The sequence below is a fragment of the Bubalus kerabau genome, chromosome 3 (genome assembly GCF_029407905.1).
Source record: "Bubalus kerabau isolate K-KA32 ecotype Philippines breed swamp buffalo chromosome 3, PCC_UOA_SB_1v2, whole genome shotgun sequence".
Lineage (NCBI taxonomy): Eukaryota > Metazoa > Chordata > Mammalia > Artiodactyla > Bovidae > Bubalus > Bubalus kerabau.
The window spans coordinates 23385726-23406855 of NC_073626.1; the positions used below are offsets into that span (position 1 = coordinate 23385726).

The 21130-nt window shown below is 38.8% G+C and overlaps 2 protein-coding genes and 1 pseudogene across 2 annotated transcripts; all 3 read left to right on the forward strand.

Annotated features, from left to right (window-relative positions):
- The first annotated feature begins 7273 nt into the window (after positions 1-7273).
- Positions 7274-8368, forward strand: LOC129647523 (olfactory receptor 12D2-like). Its single transcript, XM_055574597.1, has one exon. It carries the CDS (start codon positions 7415-7417, stop codon positions 8366-8368), a length of 954 nt encoding a protein of 317 aa, XP_055430572.1. The 5' UTR covers positions 7274-7414.
- A 1924-nt stretch (positions 8369-10292) lies between these two features.
- Positions 10293-11977, forward strand: LOC129647183 (olfactory receptor 24-like; annotated as a pseudogene).
- Positions 11978-14611: 2634 nt separating this feature from the next.
- On the forward strand, positions 14612-15565 carry LOC129647184 (olfactory receptor 12D2-like). Its single transcript, XM_055574382.1, has one exon. It carries the CDS (start codon positions 14612-14614, stop codon positions 15563-15565), a length of 954 nt encoding a protein of 317 aa, XP_055430357.1.
- The last annotated feature ends 5565 nt before the right edge of the window (positions 15566-21130 follow it).

Sequence of the window (21130 nt, forward strand, 5' to 3'; positions counted from 1 at the left end):
CGCGTGGTAGATATCCCACAGTCTGGTTTGCTAGCCCAAATTATTTCGCTCAGATAGCGCTCAGGACATTCGGCCCGATTCTTACTCTAAGGGACACAGCCCGCGCCGCACTTCCCTGCCCAGCCCCCGCTTGCTAATGCCGTGTGCAGGCGTCTGCGCTGCTTCTCCGCTGGGGGAGTTACCGTAGGGCTCACAATCCGCGATTTTTAATTGTTTATTTTTTTTCCCCTCCCTTTTATGTTGCCCTCTGTGCTTCCAAAGCTCGGCACAGATTCGGCAGTGAGAGGGTTTCCTGGTGTTTGGAAACTTCTCTCTTTTTAAGACTCCCTTCCCGGGACGGAACTCCGTCCCTCCCTCTTTTGTCTCTTTTTTTGTATTTTATATTTTTTCCTACCTCCTTTCGAAGAGTTGGGCTGCTTTTCTGGGTGCCTGATGTCCTCTGCCGGCATTCAGAAGTTGTTTTATGGAATTTACTCGACGTTTAAATGCTCTTTTGATGAATTTGTGGGGGAGAAAGTGTTCTCCCCGTCCTACTCCTCCGCCATCTTGGCTCCTCTCCTCCCATTTCTAGCTTTTAGCATGTTATTTTCCCCTCAGTTTTTGGTTATGAATATTGAGTTTCAGAACTTTCCCTATCATTTATTTTCTTCTTTGATTTTTATACTTTTTTTCACAGATTGTAATGTGATATCAGTTCAGTTCAGTTCAGTCGCTCAGTCATGTCCGACTCTTTGTGACCCCAAGAATTGTAGCACACCAGGCCTCCCTGTCCATCACCAACTGCTGGAGTTCACTCAAACTCATGTCCATCAAGTCGATGATGCCACCCAGCCATCTCATCCTCTGTCGTCCCCTTCTCCTCCTGCCCCCAATCCCTCCCAGCATCAGAGTCTTTTCCAATGAGTTAGTTCTTCACATCAGGTGGCCAAAGTACTGGAGTTTCTTTTTTTTTTTTTTTGATAATATTAAGGATTTATTATTTTTAATGTTACTTTATTTTTTTTATTTTTTTTTATTTTTAAACTTTACATAACTGTATTAGATTTGCCAAATATCAAAATGAATCCACCACAGGTATATATGTGTTCCCGATCCTGAACCCTCTTCCCTCCTCCCTCCCCATTCCATCCCTCTGGGTCGTCCCAGTGCACCAGCCCCAAGCATGGAGTTTCAACTTCAGCATCATTCCTTCCAAAGAACACCCAGGACTGATCTCCTTTAGAATGGACTGGTTGTCAATGCACGATACTGGATGCTTGGGGCTGGTGCACTGGGATGACCCAGAGGGATGGTATGGGGAGGGAGGAGGGAGGAGGGTTCAGGATGGGGAACACATGTATACCTGTGGCGGATTTATTTCGATATTTGGCAAAACTAATACAATATTGTAAAGTTTAAAAATAAAAAAATAAAAAAGAATGGACTGGTTGTATCTCCTTGCAGTCCAAGGGACTCTCAAGAGTCTTCTCCAACACCACAGTTCAAAAGCATCAATTCTTTGGCACTCAGCTTCTTCACAGTCCAACTCTCACATCCATACATGACCACAGGAAAAACCATAGCCTTGATTAGACGGACCTTTGTTGGCAAAGTAATGTCTCTGCTTTTGAATATGCTATCTAGGTTGGTCATAACTTTCCTTCCAAGGAGTAAGCGTCTTTTAATTTCATGGCTGCAATCACCATCTACAGTGATTTTGGAGCCCCAAAAAATAAAGTCTGCCACTGTTTCCACTGTTTCCCCATCTATTTCCAATGAAGTGGTGGGACCAGATGCCATGATCTTACTTTTCTGAATGTTGAGCTTTAAGCCAACTTTTTCACTCTCCTCTTTCGCTTTCATCAAGAGGCTTTTGAGTTCCTCTTCACTTTCTGCCATAAGAGTGATGTCATCTTCGTATCTGAGGTTATTGATATTTCTCCCAGCAATCTTGATTCCAGCTTGTGCTTCTTCCTGCCCAGAAATATAAAGAATTCATCAAAAATTTGTCTTACTTTCCTTACCTGTCACCAAGCTATACTAAGTAAAAGTTATTAAATAATAATTGCTGAAGTATGTTTGGAGGCTAATAGACAAGAATTACTATGTTCCTCACTTTCTAAGTTCCTAGACGTGCCACTGAATCTGAAACCATGGTGGGTGCCAATACTTACAACTATTTAGAGATACAGAATTCCCTGGTGTCCGGTGTTTAGGACTCCATATTTTTCCTGCTGAAAGCACAAGTTCAATTCCTGGTTGGGAAGCTAAGATCCCACAAAACAAGTAACACAGTCAATAAATTAAAAGTAGGAATAATAAATAAATAAAATAGAGATACAGACAGATAAGACTATAAAAGAATATTTTGAGGTCACAGACAGACTGCTCAAATTTTTTACATTCACTTTGTAAACCCAAGAAATTTGGTTCTAACCTTACTCACATGGTTCTTCCATCTTCCAACCCTACCTTCTTTGGTCTCTTGATTCCAATTTTGTTTATAAAGGAATGTGTGTGGGAGAAGGCATCTTACCTCCTGCACTATCTCAGACAGGATTTCTATTGAACAGAATTTTTTTTTCTTTTTTTTTTCTTTTTTTTTATTTTTAAACCTGAAACACTGTATTAGTTTTGCCAAACATCAAAACAAATCCACCACAGATTTGGGAGAATGGCATTGAAACATGTGTAATATCATGTATGAAACGAGTTGCCAGTCCAGGTTCAATGCACGATACTGGATGCTTGGGGCTGGTGCACTGGGACGACCCAGAGGGATGGTGTGGGGAGGGAGGAGGGAGGAGGGTTCAGGATGGGAAGCAAATGTATACCTGTGAAAAGAATTTTTGACATAATCCAAGCTTCGTAGAGACTGTAAACTGTAGAGGAGCACATGGTTACCTATTGCTTTATGACACGCTGTCACCCTAAACACAGATGGTTAAACACCTATTTAATTAAACTGCATTATTAGGTAATTCAGAAATTGGGGAAAGTACAACAGAAAAGCACTGACTCTATTTAATGTTTCAGGTCTCAACTGAGATGACTTTATCAACAGATGAATGAAATAATTTGTTAAACTTCAGTGTATTTGTATGACAAATGTTCTCAGAACAATAAAAATAAAAAGACACGAATAATGTGTTATGACCATATGACAGTCTCTTTGAGCTATTCTTATATAAGGAGACAGGGCAGTGACTAAACAGAAATTGTGAGTTTTAAGTAATCTTTCTGCTTTTATGTCCAGATCAGTGTTAGACTTCTGTTTATTGATTTTATTCCTCAGCCCTATCTATAGGAAATTTTCTCAAGAAAAATTTCATCCAGACTTTTCTCTAATGAGTAACTCTGGGAATTGATCTCTAAGGCCAAAATGATTTCTTCCTCAAAATCCTTCTGGTCACAAGAGAGATAAAGATTGATAATGCCCAGCTTCTAAACTACATTATTTTTACCTGGTCTCATCAGTGTATTCCAAGGCCCTGGCTTCCTTGTTCTTTCCCATCTACTCACCAATATCATTGGATAGAATGGTTAATTCCAAGGTCATTGTTTATAGAGATTGGAGTAGCAAGAGGCAAGCGTTGAAGATGTCATTTGACAAATGGAGTAATGTGATGAGCTTTCAAAGCGGACTATAGACAGTTCAAGTTCTGCACTTGGTGGATTGCATAAGATTGACAGTCTATTTGATTTGTGTATCTGTTTCCAATGCAGTATGTAAATCAAGCCAGCTGAAAAAAAATATCTTAATGGTTAAGACAGCTACTGTAGAACTGCCTAGTTAGAAGTTAAATATATAAGCCAGAGCTAGGAAAATAAGTTGAAATTAGAAGTATAACTTGAGAGTTGTCTGTTTATTGATATATAAAGCACAGAACTAGAAGACAGAGAAGAGGAGATGCACAAAAGTGGATAATAAGGAGGAAGAGCAGTAACCAGCCAAGGAGACTGGAAAGGAGTCATCATGGTGGCTCTCCTGAATGCAGTTTTTTTTTTTTTTTCATTGCAGTATAATTGCTTTACAATGCTGTGTTAGTTTCTGCTGTACAGCCACATAAGTCAGCTATATGTATACACTTATCTTTTCAAAATGTGTTTCATATGCCGATGGCATGGATGCTGATGACATGGACATTAGTAATAGAGGGTAGAGACAGTGAGCATGTTAAGCTGCTGATGAAATTAATAATTAAGAAATTATTAATGTGATGAGTATATTATGAACTTTGGCAAAAACGAAACACATTTGAAAAGTGGACAGAGTATATTGCATTTGTAATGGTAATTAGAAAGCTTGGACAGATTTTGGATTGCATATAGATATTCCTTGGATGAAGCAGATAGAAAGCTACTACTAAAGGAAGCAAGAAGTAAAGAAACACTCTAAAGATATCAGCCTCATTCTCCTAGGGAGAAGTGTGAGGTCTGGGACACCAAAATAAAAGAAAATATTTGAGTGTTAATACCAACAGTAGGAGAGTCCTGGTGTTCCAGTGGTTAAGAATCTGCCTGCTCGATGCACAATACTGGATACTTGGGGCTGGTGCACTGGGACGACCCAGAGGGATGGAATGGGGAGGGAGGAGGGAGGAGGGTTCAGGATGGGGAACACATGTATACCTGTGGTGGATTCATTTTGATATTTGGCAAAACTAATACAATTATGTAAAGCTTAAAAATAAAATAAAATTTAAAAAAAAAAAAAAAAAAAGAATCTGCCTGCCAATGCAGAGGACACAGGTTTGATTACTGGTCTGTGAAGATCTTATATGCTGCTGAGCAGCTAGTCCCATGTGCCACAACTCTTGATCCCAAGCTAGAGCCTGCGAACCACAACTACTAGAGCCCGAGTCCTCTAGAGGCCATGCTCTGCAACCCGAGATGCCACCACAATGAGAAGCCCGTGCACCACAACGAGGGAGTAGCCTGGGCTCACCACAGCTGGAGAAAGGCCATGCACAGCAGTGAAGACTCAGTGCTGCCAAAAATAAACAAATCAAAGTTTTTATTTTTATTTTTTTAAATAAACACCAACAGTGAAGTGTCAGACTCAGAAGGAACAAAAGTAATACCACTTCTCCTCATTCCCCTCTTTTGTATTCCATAGAACCACAGTAATAAATGAGTAGAATACCTAAACAATAATCATCTTTCTGTGCAGATCAATACGATGTGACTGACTCATTCCTTAACTGTCATGGCCCAATTTCCTTCCATTTTATATAGAATTCTCCCAGAGCAGTCCCCAAGATGAGAAAGTGTATCCATACCTCTGTCCCAGGAAGTGAAAGATAATTTTAGAGAGTGCAATACTAAGTGAAGTAAGTCAGAGAAGGAGAAATATATGACATGCTTTGTATGTGGACTCTCAAAGGAAATGATACAAATGAACTTATTTGTGGGACAGAAAAAAACTCACAAACTTAGAAAATGAATTTATGGGTGCCAGGGGAAGGGATAGTTAGGGACTTTGGTATGGTTGTGTACACACTGCTATATTTAAAATGTATAACCAACAAGAACCTATTGCATGGCACATGGAACTCTCTCAGTGTTATGTGCTGGCCAGAATGCAAGGGGAATTTACAAGGGAAGACTGGATACAATTACATGTATGACCTGAGTCCCTTCACTCTTCATGTGAAACTACCACATTGTTAATTGGCTATACTCCAATTAATAATAGAAAGTTTAAAGTTTGGGGGAAAAAAAAGAAAACGTAGGCCATTGAGACCTATACTGTCTGTGATTCTTAAAATAAGAAAGAAGTACAGTAAGGAAAGAAAATAGGAATGATTGGAAAAAAACAAAAATGGAACTCAAGATAGGAGATCCCCAAGGAGAATTCTCCCATACTGCAGGTATAGAAAAAGCCTTCCAAACCCCAGGGATATTCTCACTCAGGGTTTGTCTGAGGATCTGTAGAACATTAAAGACAGGCAGAATTTCAGAAAGAAGAGGTTTTGGAAGATGAAGAGCTTATATACTTGGTCCCAATATAAGTTGTCACTTCAAATATATTTTTACTCTTTATTTTTCTCAATGTTTTTCTATTATTTACTTTACAGGAGTGTCAACCTGGTAAGCTTTCTTAGCGGTGAATTTGAACACTCAAACAGGTAGGAGAATGAGCTAGGAGACAGGCTGGGGAGTTGCACTTTTGTCTACCTTCTTGCTAGTATTAAAGTTGAATACTCAGGATTTAGGGCTAGTTTCCTATCCTATGATGGACTCCCCATTGTGTTTGTGGATTATGAAGGCTCTTTACTGCCTACATTTTTATTGCCTTTCTCTAAGTGTTCTCCAGAGTAAATATGTGATCTTTAAATATTCAGGATGCAGTGAAATAAATCATTTGGTACATAAAGTCTGATACTATTATCTTTAGATGTTAGGAAACGGTTCTCTTCCCCAAGGATTTTTGAAACAATTTTGTTTTGAGGGTAGAGAACCAAAAATGATATTTGGCATATCATGCTTCTCTTAAGCAGGAGTGATAAAGTTTAATAATATACAAAACATACATGGTTATCAAGGAAAGCTACTCTGAATACCTGGAAGCCAGCCTTCAATAAAGGTGAAATAATGGTTAGATATTTACTCAAAGTTTTTCTAGCTATAAGGATGAGAATCCCATGGGATTGCTAGAAATGTTCCCTACTGAATTCACTTTTTAATTCTAGTCACATCAAATCTGTTTCTTCTCCTTTGAAGGATTTCCCAAACTTAAAATGTTTCCTTTTTATAGAAAGCATTCCATGATTTGCATCTCTATTTCAATTTCCTTAGAGCTCTTACTGTTCTCTCTTTGTTGATTTCTCTTAAGTACATCAAATGAGTTCTTTTTTTTTTTTTTTTTTATTTTATTTTTAAACTTTACATAACTGTATTAGTTTTGCCAAATATCAAAATGAATCCACCACAGGTATACATGTGTTCCCCATCCTGAACCCTCCTCCCTCCTCCCTCCCCATTCCATCCCTCTGGGTCGTCCCAGTGCACCAGCCCCAAGCATCCAGTATCGTGCATCGAACCTGGACTGGCACCTCGTTTCATACATGATATTTTACATGTTCTTACTTTGGTAAGAAAAAGCAGCGTAGAGGACTATTTAAAAACTGACTCTCTGTTACATCTTAGGATGATAAAACACAAGTGTTATTAGAGAAGACGGCAGGCTGGCAACACGCTCTGAATCCCTGGAAGAAAGAAAAATATTGATAAATCTAATTTTTAAAAAGTGTTTGAGTAACAGTCCACAAACACCATGTAACTTCAATATTTAATAATCTAGTGGTCCAAACATTGTACAACCTGTGATGCTGGGACTATTTAAATAGCAATGCTCTCTCTCAAAATATTATTGTCTGGGTGAGAAAATTCTCAGCAGGAGGACTCCGGTTCCCATCAGAGATCACATTCCATGTTATTCTGTCTTTTCTTTCAAGTGATGCTGAATCAAACATCAGTCACTGAATTTCTCCTCCTGCCAGTGACAGACATCCAAGTACTGCAGCCTGTTCTCTTTGTGCTTTTCCTTGCAATTTACATTGTCAATGTGGCTGGGAATGGAGCCATCCTGATGGTTGTCACCTCTGATCCAAGACTCCATTCTCCTATGTATTTTTTCCTGGGAAACCTGGCATGTATAGATATCTGCTTCTCCACAGTGAGTCTGCCAAAGATGCTGGAGAACCTCCTCTCTACACACAAAGCAATTTCTTTCTTGGGCTGCATAAGCCAGCTTCATTTCTTCCACTTCATGGGCAGCACTGAGTCCATGTTGCTGGCCGTGATGGGTTTTGACCGCTTTGTGGCTATCTGCAAACCACTTCATTATACTCTTATCATGAATCATCAAGTCTGTATCCAGATGGCTGTCGCTGTTTGGATCATTGGTTTTTTCCATGCCCTGCTGCACTCAGTAATGACCTCTCGCTTAAACTTCTGTGGTTCCAACCATATCCATCACTTCCTCTGTGATGTTAAGCCATTGCTGGAGTCGGCCTGTGGGAACACTGAGCTCAACCAGTGGCTGGTCAATAATGTCACAGGCACCATTGCCACGGGTTCATGCTTTCTAACATTCCTGTCCTATTTCTATATTATTGTCTATCTTTTCTTCAAGACCCACTCTTGCAGCATGCTTCATAAAGCACTGTCTACATGTGCCTCCCACCTCTTGGTAGTTGTTCTTTTCTACATCCCTGGTGTTTTTGTTTACATTCATCCTGCCTCAAGTAGCCCCATGGACCAGGATCAGATCAGTGCCCTTATGTACAATGTGGTCACTCCTGTGCTAAATCCACTGATCTATACTTTGAGGAACAAGGAAGTAAAGAGGACCTTGAGGAGGGTGATATCAAGGAGACAATGACTTGAAGAAGACTAGAAAACTCTTCTCAGGCATAAATCAACAGGCAATGAGAAACTGGAGATATAGAATTATACTGCTTGGTGGAGTGTTTACTATCTGTGAAACTAAAGGAACTGTCTAAAAGAATAATAAATGGAAAAGTCCAGTAAGTCATGTTAAACAATGCATTCCTACATAATATAAGGAAAACTTGAATAAATGGGATAGTGTCCATTGAATTTTATTGTTGAATTTGTTTTCGAGATATCAGTTGATAAAAATGATTTGTTATCTATTTTTTGTGTTCTTGAATAAAATCAGAGACAGAAATTTGCCTCAATTACTCATACATCATATAGTTGGATAGTACTTAAGTATGTTTACCTATGTGTTCCCTGCAAGTTAACATATCATAATGTGAATAATAAAATTATACTGTTTCAGGGACTTCTCTGGTGGCCCAATGGTTAAGAGTCCAAGCTTCCAGTGCAGAAGATACAGGTTCAGTCCCTAGACATGAAACTAAGATCCCACATGTTGCACGGCATAGCCAAAAAATAAAATAATTTTTAAAAATTATTACACTTTAAATTAAACTGTTTTTTTAAAATGCTACACTTTAAGGATTTTAATTTAGGGCCATGGACTCCACAAGAGAGCAAATATAAACTCACATATGAGTTAAAGGACGTTTTTAAGCAGTATGTCATGATTTCTTTTTCTCTAAGCAGAGAGGCAAGTAATTAAAATAAATAGTAGTCTGAGTTCTAATTAATAGTGTAATTAATGATTTATCTAAAGATATTTGTGAACTCTGACTCCAAAGATATTTAATAATTCAATTGAATAACCTGTCAAAAGTTACTGTAAAATATTGTTCAAAGTGGAGTCAGCATGAAAAAATCTCAGGAATATCTTTCTAGTTCATTATGATGTTATTTTCCCCTCAATTTCTAGTAATGGAAAATTGAGTTTTAAAATTCTTCCTTTTTATTTAGCTTCTTGATTTCTATACTTATTTTCACAGACTGTAACATGATATATTATGATGTAATACCAATGAAATATGGTGCTGCTGCTGCTCTGTCACTTCAGTCGTGTCCAACTCTGTGCAACCCCATAGACAGTAGCCCACCAGGCTCCCCTGTCCCTGGGATTCTCCAGGCAAGAACGCTGTAGTAGGTTGCCATTTCCTTCTCCAATGCATGAAAGTGAAAAGGGAAAGTGAAACCGCTCAGTCGCGTCCAACTTTTAACCACCCCAAAGACTGCAGCCTACAGGCTCCGACATCCATGGGATTTTCCAGGCAAGAGTACTGGGTGGGTAGCCATTGCCTCCTCCGATGAAATGTGCGGAATTCATAAAAATTTTTTGTCTTGTTTTTCTTATCTGTCACCAAACTTATACCAAGTAAAAACTATTAAATAGTCATTGCAGAAGTATTTTTGGAGCTAATTGACAAGAATTACTATGTTCCTCACTTTCTAAGTTCCTAGAAATGCCACTGGACCTGAAACCATGGTGGGAGCCAGCACTGAAAACTAGTTAGAGATACAGAATGCTGAGGCAGTTCAGTGGTGAAGAGTCTGCACTTCCACTCTCGAGGGTCTGGGTTCAATCCCTGGTTAGGAAACAAGATACCACAGAGCCAGGCAGCACAGCCAATAAATAAATACATTAAATAGAGATACAGACAAATAAGACTGTAAAAGAATATTTTGAGCTGATAGACAGACTATTCAAATTGTTTGCATTCACTTTTGTAAATCCAAAGGATTTGGTTCTGATCGTACTCACATGTTTCTTCTATATTCCAACTCTACCTTCTTTGGCCTCTTAATTTCAGTTTTGTTAATAAAAGAATGTATGTGGGGGAAAGATATCTTACACTCTGGACTATCTCAGAATTTCTGTTGAACAAAATCTTTGACATAATCCAACCTACATGGAGGCTGTAAACTATAGAGGAGCACATGATTACCTATAGCTGCATGATACACTGTCACCCTAAACACAGAAGGTTAAACACTTATTTAATTCAACCTCATTATTCTGTGATCCAGAAATTGGGAAGAGTACAGCAGGGAAGCACTGACTCTGTTTAATGACGTTACAGGTCTCAACTGAGATGACTTTATTAATAGATGTAGGAAAATAATTTGATCAACTGCGATATATTTTCATGACAGAAATTCTCAGAACAATAAAAATAAAAGGACATGTATAGCAGTCTATGCCTGTATGTCAGTCTCTCCCAACTATTCTTACTTAAGGAGACAGGGCAGTAATGAGGCATAAATTGTGAAGTTTTAAGTAATCTTTCTTATTTTATTTCCAAATCAATATCCAGCTTCTGCTTAATTGTTGATTTGATTCCTCAACCCTATCCACAGGAAATTTTCTCAAGAAAAAATGTCTCCAGGTTTTTCTCTAATGAGTAACTGTGGGAACAATTGAGATCTAGTTTCTTAGCAAGTTTAATTACTTTTATCTTTTTTAAATTGAATTATGGTTTATTTACAATATTATCCTACTATCAAGTGTACAGCATAGTCATTCATTATTTTTACAGATCATGCTCCATTAAAAGTTATTACAAAATAATTACTATTATTCTATCTGCTACACAATGTATCCTGGTTGCTTATCTCTTTTCTTTTTTAATGGATAAGCAACAAGGACACTTTGTGTAGCACAGAGAATTATATTATTATATTACCTTTCCTTTTTCTTTTTATTTATTTCTATTTATTTTATTATTATTATTATTATTATTTAGGCTTCCCTCATAGCTCAGTTTGTAAAGAATGCGCCTGCAATGCAGGAGACCCTGGTTTTACCCCTGGGTTGGGAAGATGTGCTGGAGAAGGGATAGGCTACCCACTCCAATATTCTCAGGCTTCGCTTGTGACTCAGCTGGTAAACAACCTGCCCACAATGCGGGAGACCAGGGTTCAATCTCTGGGTTGGGGAAGATCCCCTGGAAAAGGGAAAGGCTACCCATTCCAGTATTCTGGCCTGGAGAATTCCATGGACTGTATAGTCCATGGGATTGCAAAGAGTAGGACATGACTTGAGCAGCGATCCACATGGTAGAGATCAATCTCTCTCTCTCTGGCCCAATTATATTTCTTTGCAGTTTGCTGATAAGGACAACCTGCTTTTGACTGCAGTGGCTATCAAGCGCTACGCTGCCATCTGCCATCCTCTACACTATACACTCCTAATGACTCCTTGCAGATGTGGGCTGCTGGTGGGTAGGTCATGGGGAGTGGCCCATTCTGACTCTTTGACCCAAACCTTGATGCTAACCTATCATTCTATACTAATCTAGAGATGCCTCATTTTTTGTGTGATTTTAAACCTCTCTTAAGGCTTTCCTGCTCTGATGCCCACCTCAATGACAACCTGATGATGGTCCTGACAGGACTCTGAGGAATCAGCCCTCTTTTCTGAATCATAAGCTCTTATGCCCATATATTCCTTGCTGTAGCTTGGATTCCATCAGCACAGGGGAAAAAGAAAGCCCTGGCCACATGCACCTCCCACCTCTCCATGGTCATCCTCTTCTATAGCTCGCTCTTTGCCACCTACCTAAAGCCCCATGCCACTGGGGAGTGGAAGAAATGAAGCTGGCTTATGCATGTGAAGAAAGAAATTGCTTTGTAAGTAGAGAGGGAGTCTACCAGCAATTTTGGCATCCCTTAAAGATGTAGAGTTTGTCAAGGAAGGACAGAAATACAAACATGTGAAATCAGAACAATAACTTAAACAATGAGCACACAATAATTATTTATTTATATTATATTCATGGCATACTATGACAAGCAATTATTGTGATGAATATATAATGAATGAAATGCAACAAAAATGAACTGTGATAGATGGACAAAGTACATGGCATTTACAACAATAATTAGAATGCTTGGATCCATGTCACATTGCATATAGGTATTCCTTGGATGAAGCAGAAAGAATATTGTTACCTAAAGGGTATAGCAATAAGTGAAGATACACATTGGAAAGACCAGCCTCAGTCTCCTGGAGATAAATGTGAGCTTTGGGGATCCCAAAATTAAAGAAAATATTTAAATGTTACTACCAGCAGTGAATAGTCAGATTTGGAAGACACAAAAGCAATACTACTTCTTCCTAGTCCTCTTTTTTGTTTTCCATAGAATCACAGGAATAAATGAGTATAATATTTTCATGATAATCAATTTTCTGTATGGACCAATGGGATCTGACTGGCCCTCATTCCTTAACTGTCATTGCCCGATTTCCTTCCATTTTTCCATGGAAGTCCTCAACATGAGAAAGTGTATCCAAATCTCTGTCCCAGGAAATGAAAGGTAATTAAAGAAATCCTGAGGCCCTTGAGAACTCTATTGTCTGTGGTTATGAAACTAAGAAAGAAACAGAGGAAGGAAGGAAAATAAAGAAAAAAAATGGAACTCAAAATCGGAATTCCCCAAGGAGAATTCTCTTATATTGCAGGTATAGAAAGGTAATTTGTTTATTCTTTCAATAATCCTCCCAAACCCCAGGGACACTCTCTCTCAGGCTTTGAATATCTGAAGATCTGTGGATCATAAAAGACAGGCAGAATTTCAGAAAGAAGAGATTTCAGAAGATGAAGAGCTTATGCTGTAATTCCAGTATAAACTATCACATTAAATATTTTTCTACTCTTTATTTTTCAAAAATTTTTCTACTATTTACTTTTCCGAAGTGTCAATCTGATAAGCCTTCTTAGCTATGAATTTGAACAGTCAATCAGGTAGGAGAATGAACCAGGAGACAGGCTAGGGAGTTGCCCATATCCTCTGTCTTCTTGCCTGTATTAAATGTACAAGTCAAGGATTTAGACCTGTTTCCTATCTTACCATGAAACTTGTCTTTGTGGATTATGAAGACTCTTCGTTGCCTACATTTTTATTGCCATATCTCTAGATAGTCTCCAAAGTAAATATGTAATCGATAAATATTCAAGATGCAGTGAAATAAATATTTGGTACAGAAAATCTCATTGTTATTTTCTTTAAATGTTAGGGAAAGATTTTGCTCCCAAGGGAATTTTTTTAATATAATTTTCTTTTGCAAGTAAAGAATCAAAAACGATGTTTGACATATGTGTATCTTGATCAGGAGTGATAAAGTTTAACAGTATACAAAATATACATGGCTATCAAGGAAGGCTACTCTGAATTCCTGAAGCCATCTTTACAAAAAATATGTGCAGCGTCCAGCACAGCAGGTGAGAAAGACCTGAAACCCGGGGAGGGGGGGGGGGGGGGGGCGGGCGTAATGAAAAAACAGATACATATAATTTGGCAAGCAGGGAGTCAGGGGGCCCTCCTGCTCTCCATGGCAGGAAGACAAGATGGCTCCTTTCAGCCCTCACTTTTATTGGCAGAAGTCACATGAGATTATTAGGAAATATCTACACTGGGGAGTTTGATCAGCGCACCATCAAGAGGGAGTAAAATTAAGGCTCTGCTGTTAATCAGGAACATCTTGCTTCGTTTCCATGAAGACGGACACAGGGGCAGCCAGTGAAGCGGAGCAGAGAGCACGGCCAGCTCCACATATGTTCGTCGGGCGTGCTTCCTAGGACAATCTCAGGGGCGCGGTTTGCCCCACCCTCCTGTCATGGGGCAGGTTCTGATCTCTGCCCTGCCAGGCTGCAACAAAGATGTAATAAAGGTTAGATAATTTCTCAAAATTTTCTCTAGCTACAAAAGTGATGATCCCTGGGGATCTCTGGAAATCTTCCCTAGTTGATTCACTTTTTTATTCTAGTCAAATCAAATCTTTCTCCTTTCATAGATTTCCCAAGCTTTGAATGATTCCTTTTTATAGGAAGTGTTCCAATGTCTGCATCTGGATTCAGATCTCCTTATAGCTCTTATTATTCTCTCATTGTCTATTTTTCTTAAGTAAAAACTTCAGATGGTTTCTTCCTAGGTCAAGAGATAGCACTGTGGTGGAGTGCTTAAAATTTACCTGCTTTTGGAGTTGATTTAGGATGATAAAAGGCAAGTTGTATCAGAGAAGATGATAGTCTGGCTAAAGAAAGTCTGGCATTTTTCTTTCCTGGAAGTAAGAAAAATATTAATGATAAATCTAATTCTTAAAATGTTTGAGCAACAGTCCATAACCAACACGTGACCTTATTTAAATAGCAATTCCTCAAAATATTATTGTCTAGATAGGAAAATCCTCAGCTGTGGGACTCTGTTCCCATCAGAGATTGCATTCCATATGTTATTTTGTCTTTTCTTTCAAGTGATGCTGAATCAGACCTCAGTCACTGAATTTCTCCTCCTGGGAGTGACAGACATCCAAGTACTGCAGCCTGTTCTTTTCCTGATTTTCCTTGCAACTTACATTGTCAATGTGGCTGGGAATGCAGCCATCCTGATGGTTGTCATCTCTGATCCAAGACTCCATTCTCCTATGTATTTTTTCCTGGGAAACCTGTCATGTCTAGATATCTGCTACTCCACGGTGACTCTGCCAAAGATGCTGGAGAACTTCTTCTCTACACACAAAGCAATTTCTTTCTTGGGATGCATAAGCCAGCTTCATTTCCTCCACTTCTTGGGCAGCACAGAGTCCATGTTGCTGGCCGTGATGGGTTTTGACCGCTTTGTGGCTATCTGCAAACCACTTCGTTACCCCCTTATCATGAGTCATCAGGTCTGTGTCCAGATGGCTGTCACTGTCTGGATTATTGGGTTTTTCCATGCCCTGCTGCACTCAGTAATGACCTCTCACTTAAACTTCTGTGGTTCCAACCATATCCATCACTTCTTCTGTGATGTTAAGCCATTGTTGGAGTTGGCCTGCAGGAACACTGAGCTCAATGAGTGGCTGCTAAATACTGTCACGGGGACTTGTGCCATTGGCCCATTTTTTCTAACACTTCTATCCTATTCCTACATTATTATCTATCTTTTTTTCAAGACCCATTCTTGCAGCATGCTCCATAAAGCACTGTCTACTTGTGTCTCCCACGTCATGGTAGTTGTTCTTTTCTATGCTCCCGTAGTTTTCACTTATATTCGTCCTGCCACAGGTAGCTCTGTGGAGCAGGAACGGATCATTGCCATTATGTACACCGTGGTCACTCCTGTACTAAATCCACTGATCTATACTTTGAGGAACAAGGAAGTGAAGGGGGCCTTGAGGAGAGCAATCAGTAGAAGATTCTGACCTGAAGTCTACAGAATTCTTCTGAGGCATAAATATAAAGGGGCAATGAGAAAATTGACATTGAAGTTATACTGCTTTTCTAATTGTTTGCCATTTGTAAAAACAGAAGGAAGTATATAAACGAAATGTAAATGGGTAAATCCAGTATATTTTGTTAAATAATGCATTTCTAGATAATATAATGGAAACTTAAACAAACAGACATGGAATCTTAATGCTGAATCTGTTTGGGAGATATCTATTGATGAAACTGATTTGCTAGGTATTCTTTTGTGTTCTTGAATAAAATTAGATACAGAAATTTGCCTTAGTTCCCCATGCACTCTGTAGTTGAATAGTATTTAGGTCTGTTTACCTGTGTGTTCCCTGTAAGTTTATATATCAAAATGTGAACAATAAAAGTCTTATGCTGTAATATTTTAAGGTATTGAATCAATGGCCCTGATTACTCAACCTGAAAAATAAATGGTAACTCAATATGAGCCAAAGGATATTTTTAAGTGATGAATCATATATGTCATGATTTGTTTTTCTCCAATCCAGAAGCAAGTAAGTACTTCAAGCAAAACATATTTTGAGTATTAATTAACAGAGATAAAATAACCAATGGTTTATCTAAAGAATTTTGTGAACTCTGACTCCAAATATGTTTTATAAGTCAATTGGACCACCTGTCAAAGATAATTGCAAAATATTGTTATAAGTGGAGGCAGCTTAAAAAAAATGTCTTGGGAATACCTTTCTTGCCAATTGGTATATTTTCCCCTCAATTTTTGGTCTCTTGAAAATTGAGTTTCGAGACTTTGAAATATCACTGATTATGATATTACCTTATATCATATATAATTATGATTATAATTATGATATTACATCATATTATATCACACTGTAATCTGTGAAAGTAAATATAGAAATCAAAAAGAAAATATATTAAAAGGAAAAGTCTTGAACTGAATTTTCAAGAGATCAAAAATTGAGGGGAAAATATACCAATGGGCAAGAAAGGTATTTCCGACACTTTCTTTTAAGCTGCCTCCATTTATAACAATATTTTACAACTATCTTTGACAGGTGGTCCAATTGATTTATCATTCAGGTATGATCTAAATCAAATCCCTTATGATTATACAATGGAAGTGAGAAATAGATTTAGGGCCTAGATCTGATAGATAGAGTGCCTGATGAACTATGGAATGAGGTTCGTGACATTGTACAGGAGACAGGGATCAAGACCATCCCCATGGAAAAGAAATGCAAAAAAGCAAAATGGCTGTCTGGGGAGGCCTTACAAATAGCTGTGAAAAGAAGAGAAGCAAAAAGCAAAGGAGAAAAGGAAAGTTATAAGCATCTGAATGCAGAGTTCCAAAGAATAGCAAGGAGAGATAAGGAAGCCTTCCTCAATGATAAATGCAAAGAAATAGAGGAAAACAACAGAATGGAAAAGACTAGAGATCTCTTCAAGAAAATCAGAGATACCAAGGGAACATTTCAAGCAAAGATGGGCTCGATAAAAACAGAAATGGTATGGACCTAACAGAAGCAGAAGATATTAAGAAGAGGTGGCAGAATACGCAGAAGAACTGTACAAAAAAGATCTTTATGACCCAGATAATCATGATGGTTTGATCCCTGACCTAGAGCCAGACATCCTAGAATGTGAAGTCAAGTGGGACTTAGAAAGCATCACTACGAACAAAGCTAGTGGAGGTGATGGAATTCCAGTTGAGCTATTCCAAATCCTGAAAGATGATGCTGTGAAAGTGCTGCACTCAATATGCCAGCACATTTGGAAAACTCAGCAGTGGCTACAGGACTAGAAAAGGTCCGTTTTCATTCCAATCCCAAAGAAAGGCAATGCCAAAGAATGCTCAAACTACCGCACAATTGCACTCATCTCACATGCTAGTAAAGTAATGCTCAAAATTCTCCAAGCCAGGCTTCAGCAATATGTGAACCATGAACTTCCTGATGTTCAAGCTGGTTTTAGAAAAGGCAGAGGAACCAGAGATCAAATTGCCAACATCCACTGGATCATGGAAAAAGAAAGAGAGTTCCAGAAAAACATCTATTTCTGCTTTCTTGACTATGCCAAAGCCTTTGACTGTGTGGATCACAATAAACTGTGGAAAATTCTGAAAGAGATGGGAATACCAGACCACCTGACCTGCCTCTTGAGAAACCTGTATGCAGGTCAGGAAGCAACAGTTAGAACTGGACATGGAACAACAGACTGGTTCCAAATAGGAAAAGGAGTACGTCAAGGCTGTATATTGTCACCCTGCCTATTTAACTTCTATGCAGAGTACATCATGAGAAATGCTGGACTGGAAGAAGTGCAAGCTGGAATCAAGATTGCCGGGAGAAATATCAATGACCTCAGATATGCAGATGACACCACCCTTATGGCAGAAAGTGAAGAGGAACTAAAAGGCCTCTTGATGAAAGTGAAAGAGGAGAGTGAAAAAGTGGGCTTAAAGCTCAACATTCAGAAAACAATGATCATGGCATCTGGTCCCATCACTTCATGGGAACTAGATGGGGAAACAGTGGAAACAGTGTCAGACTTTATTTTGGGGGGCTCCAAAATCACTGTAGATGGTGATTGCAGCCATGAAATTAAAAGACGCTTACTCCTTGGAAGGAAAGTTATGACCAACATAGATAGCATATTCAAAAGCAGAGACATTACTTTGCCAACAAAGGTTCGTCTAGTCAAGGCTATGGTTTTTCCAGTAGTCATGCATGGATGTGAGAGTTGGACTGTGAAGAAGGCTGTGTGCTGAAGAATTGATGCTTTTGAACTGTGGTGTTGGAGAAGACTCTTGAGAGTCCCTTGGACTGCAAGGAGATCCAACCAGTCCATTCTGAAGGAGATCAGCCCTGGGATTTCTTTGGAAGGAATGATGCTAAAGCTGAAACTCCAGTACTTTGGCCACCTCATGGGAAGAGTTGACTCATTGGAAAAGACTCTGATGCTGGGAGGGATTGGGGGTAGGAGGAGAAGGGGACGACGGAGGATGAGATGGCTGGATGGCATCACTGACTTGATGGACGTGAGTCTGAGTGAACTCCGGGAGTTGATGATGGACAGGGAGGCCTGAGGTGCTGCGATTCATGGCATCTCAAAGAGTTGGACACGACTGAGCGACTGAACTGAACTGAACTGAACTGAATATCAGTGAAATATGAAGAACTCATCCAAAATTTCTCTTATTTTCCTTACCTGTCATCAAGCTTATAATACGTGAAAACTATTAAATAGTAATATCTGAAGTATTTTTGGAGTTAATAGACAAGAATTACTATGTTCCTCACTTTCTATCACATCCAGGGTGATCCAGACCGCCGTGCACTTGCTGCTCTCTGGGAAGCTGGCCAAGCATGCCATGTCCGAGGGCACTAAGGCTGTCACCAAGTATACCAGCTCCAAGTAAATATAATATGCCTTGCCACTGTTAACGGAGAAGGTAATGGCACCCCACTCCAGTACTCTTGCCTGCAAAATCCCATGGACAGAGGAGCCTGGTGGGCTGTAAGTCCATGGGGTCCATGGGGTCCATGGGGTCGGTAAGAGTCGGACACGACTGAGCGACTTCACTTTCACCCTCTACGTTCTTAGAAGAGTCACTGGACCTGAAACCATGGGGAGTGCCAGCACTTACAACTATTAGAGATACAGGATTTCCTGGTGTCCCTGGAGTGGTTAGGGCTATGCACTTCCACTGCCAAGGGCTGGGGTTCAATCCCTGGTTAGGGAACTAAGATTCCACAAGCTGGGCAGCACAACCACAGATTAAAAAAATAATAATAAGTAAGTAAAATAGAGATAAATACAGGTAAGAATATAGGAGGATATTTTGAGATTACGGACTGATCGTTCACAATGTTTACATTCACTTTTGTAGATCCAAAGAATTTGGTTCTAATCTTACTCACATGGTTCTCCAACTTTACCTTCTTTGGTCCAGTTTTGTTTCAGTGACAAAACAGTGACGATTCCAGTTTTGTTTATAAAAGAAAGTGTTTGGGGAGAAGGCGTCTTAACCCTGAACTATCTCAGACCAGAATTTCTATGGATCAGAATTTTTTACATAATCTAACCTTCATAGAGACTAAACTATAGAGGAGCACATGGCTACCTACGGCTGCATGATACACTGTTACCCAAAATACAGAAGTTTAAACACACTTAATTAAGCTGCATTATTCTGTGGTCCAGAAATTGGGAAGAGTACAGCAGGGAAGCACTAGCTCCATTTAATATATTTCAGGTCTCAACTGAGATGACTTTATCAATAGATGTATGAAAATAATTTTATAAACTTCAATATATTTTATGACAAAAGTTCAAAGCACTAAAAATAAAAGGACACATATGATAGATTGTAGCTGTATATCAGTCTCTTCAAGTTATTCTTACATAAGGAGACAGAGCAGTGAATAGTAGAAGTTTTGTGTTTTAAGTAATTTTTCTAAGGGACTTCCAAATCAATGTTAGGCTTCTGTTTAATTGTTAAGTTTCATCCTCAACCCTATCTGTAGGAAACTTTCTCAACAGAAAATTCCTCTAGGTTTTTCACTAATGAGTAACTTTGGGAACTGAGTCTCTAAGGCCAGAAAGATTTCTTTTGCAGCCAAACTCTTTCAGATCCCAAGAGAAACCAGAGGCAAGGGTTGAAGATGTCATGTGGCAAATGGAGTAATGGGATCAGCTTTCAAAATGGACCATAGAGAGTTCAAGTTCCATACTTGATGGGCTACATAACATAGAAAGTCTCTTTTGATTTGTGTATCTGTTTCCAAGGCAGTATATAAATCAAACCAACTGAAAGAACATATCTTAAATGGTAAAAATGCTATTGTAGAAATGTTTAGTTGGAAATTAAATATATATGTCTAGAGTTAGAAAAATAAGTTGAAATTAAAGGTATAATTTGAAAGCTATGTGTTTATAGATATATGAAACACAAAAGACAGAAAAGAGGAGAGGTACAAAAGTGAATAAGAAGAAGGAAGAGCAGCAAGCAGCCAAGGAGACTGAAAACAAGTCTGCACTGGAAAGTGAGAGCTTGGTGGGTATTCTGAAAGCAAGGATTTTTTGTTTTTGTTTTTGTTTTAAGTGTTTGAGATAAGAAAAAAACGATCAAGTCTGTTAAGTGTTACTGAGCGGTCAAGTAATTTAAAGACTGAGAACTGAACTTTGACGTAGACGAGAGTGAATTCAGTGGAATGGTAAGAGCAAAAGTTTGAAGTCAGTTCAAGAGAAGATTAAAGGCAAACAGTTTGAAAGTAATTGGCAACGAGTAGTGGAGACACTGAGCTTTTTGAAGACTTTGCTCTAAAATCAGAGAAGTGGGCCATCATCTGGAGAAGGCTACGGGAACTCACCAGGTTTAGGGTATGCTCTATCTGAGGCCAAAACTTTAAAGATGGATAGAAAACCCTCATTACTTTGAGATATTAAAACAGTATTTAGGTAATTTCAGTATTGAGCCACACTTGTCTTGAGACCTAAGGTAAACCATATATTCTCTAGAGTTTTAAATATATATACATATATATAAT

What these genes read in the sequence shown, in the direction of transcription:
- LOC129647523 (XM_055574597.1), top strand. Translation starts at nt 7,415, where the DNA reads ATGTTATTCTGTCTTTTCTTTCAAGTGATGCTGAATCAAACATCAGTC.
- LOC129647184 (XM_055574382.1), top strand. Translation starts at nt 14,612, where the DNA reads ATGTTATTTTGTCTTTTCTTTCAAGTGATGCTGAATCAGACCTCAGTC.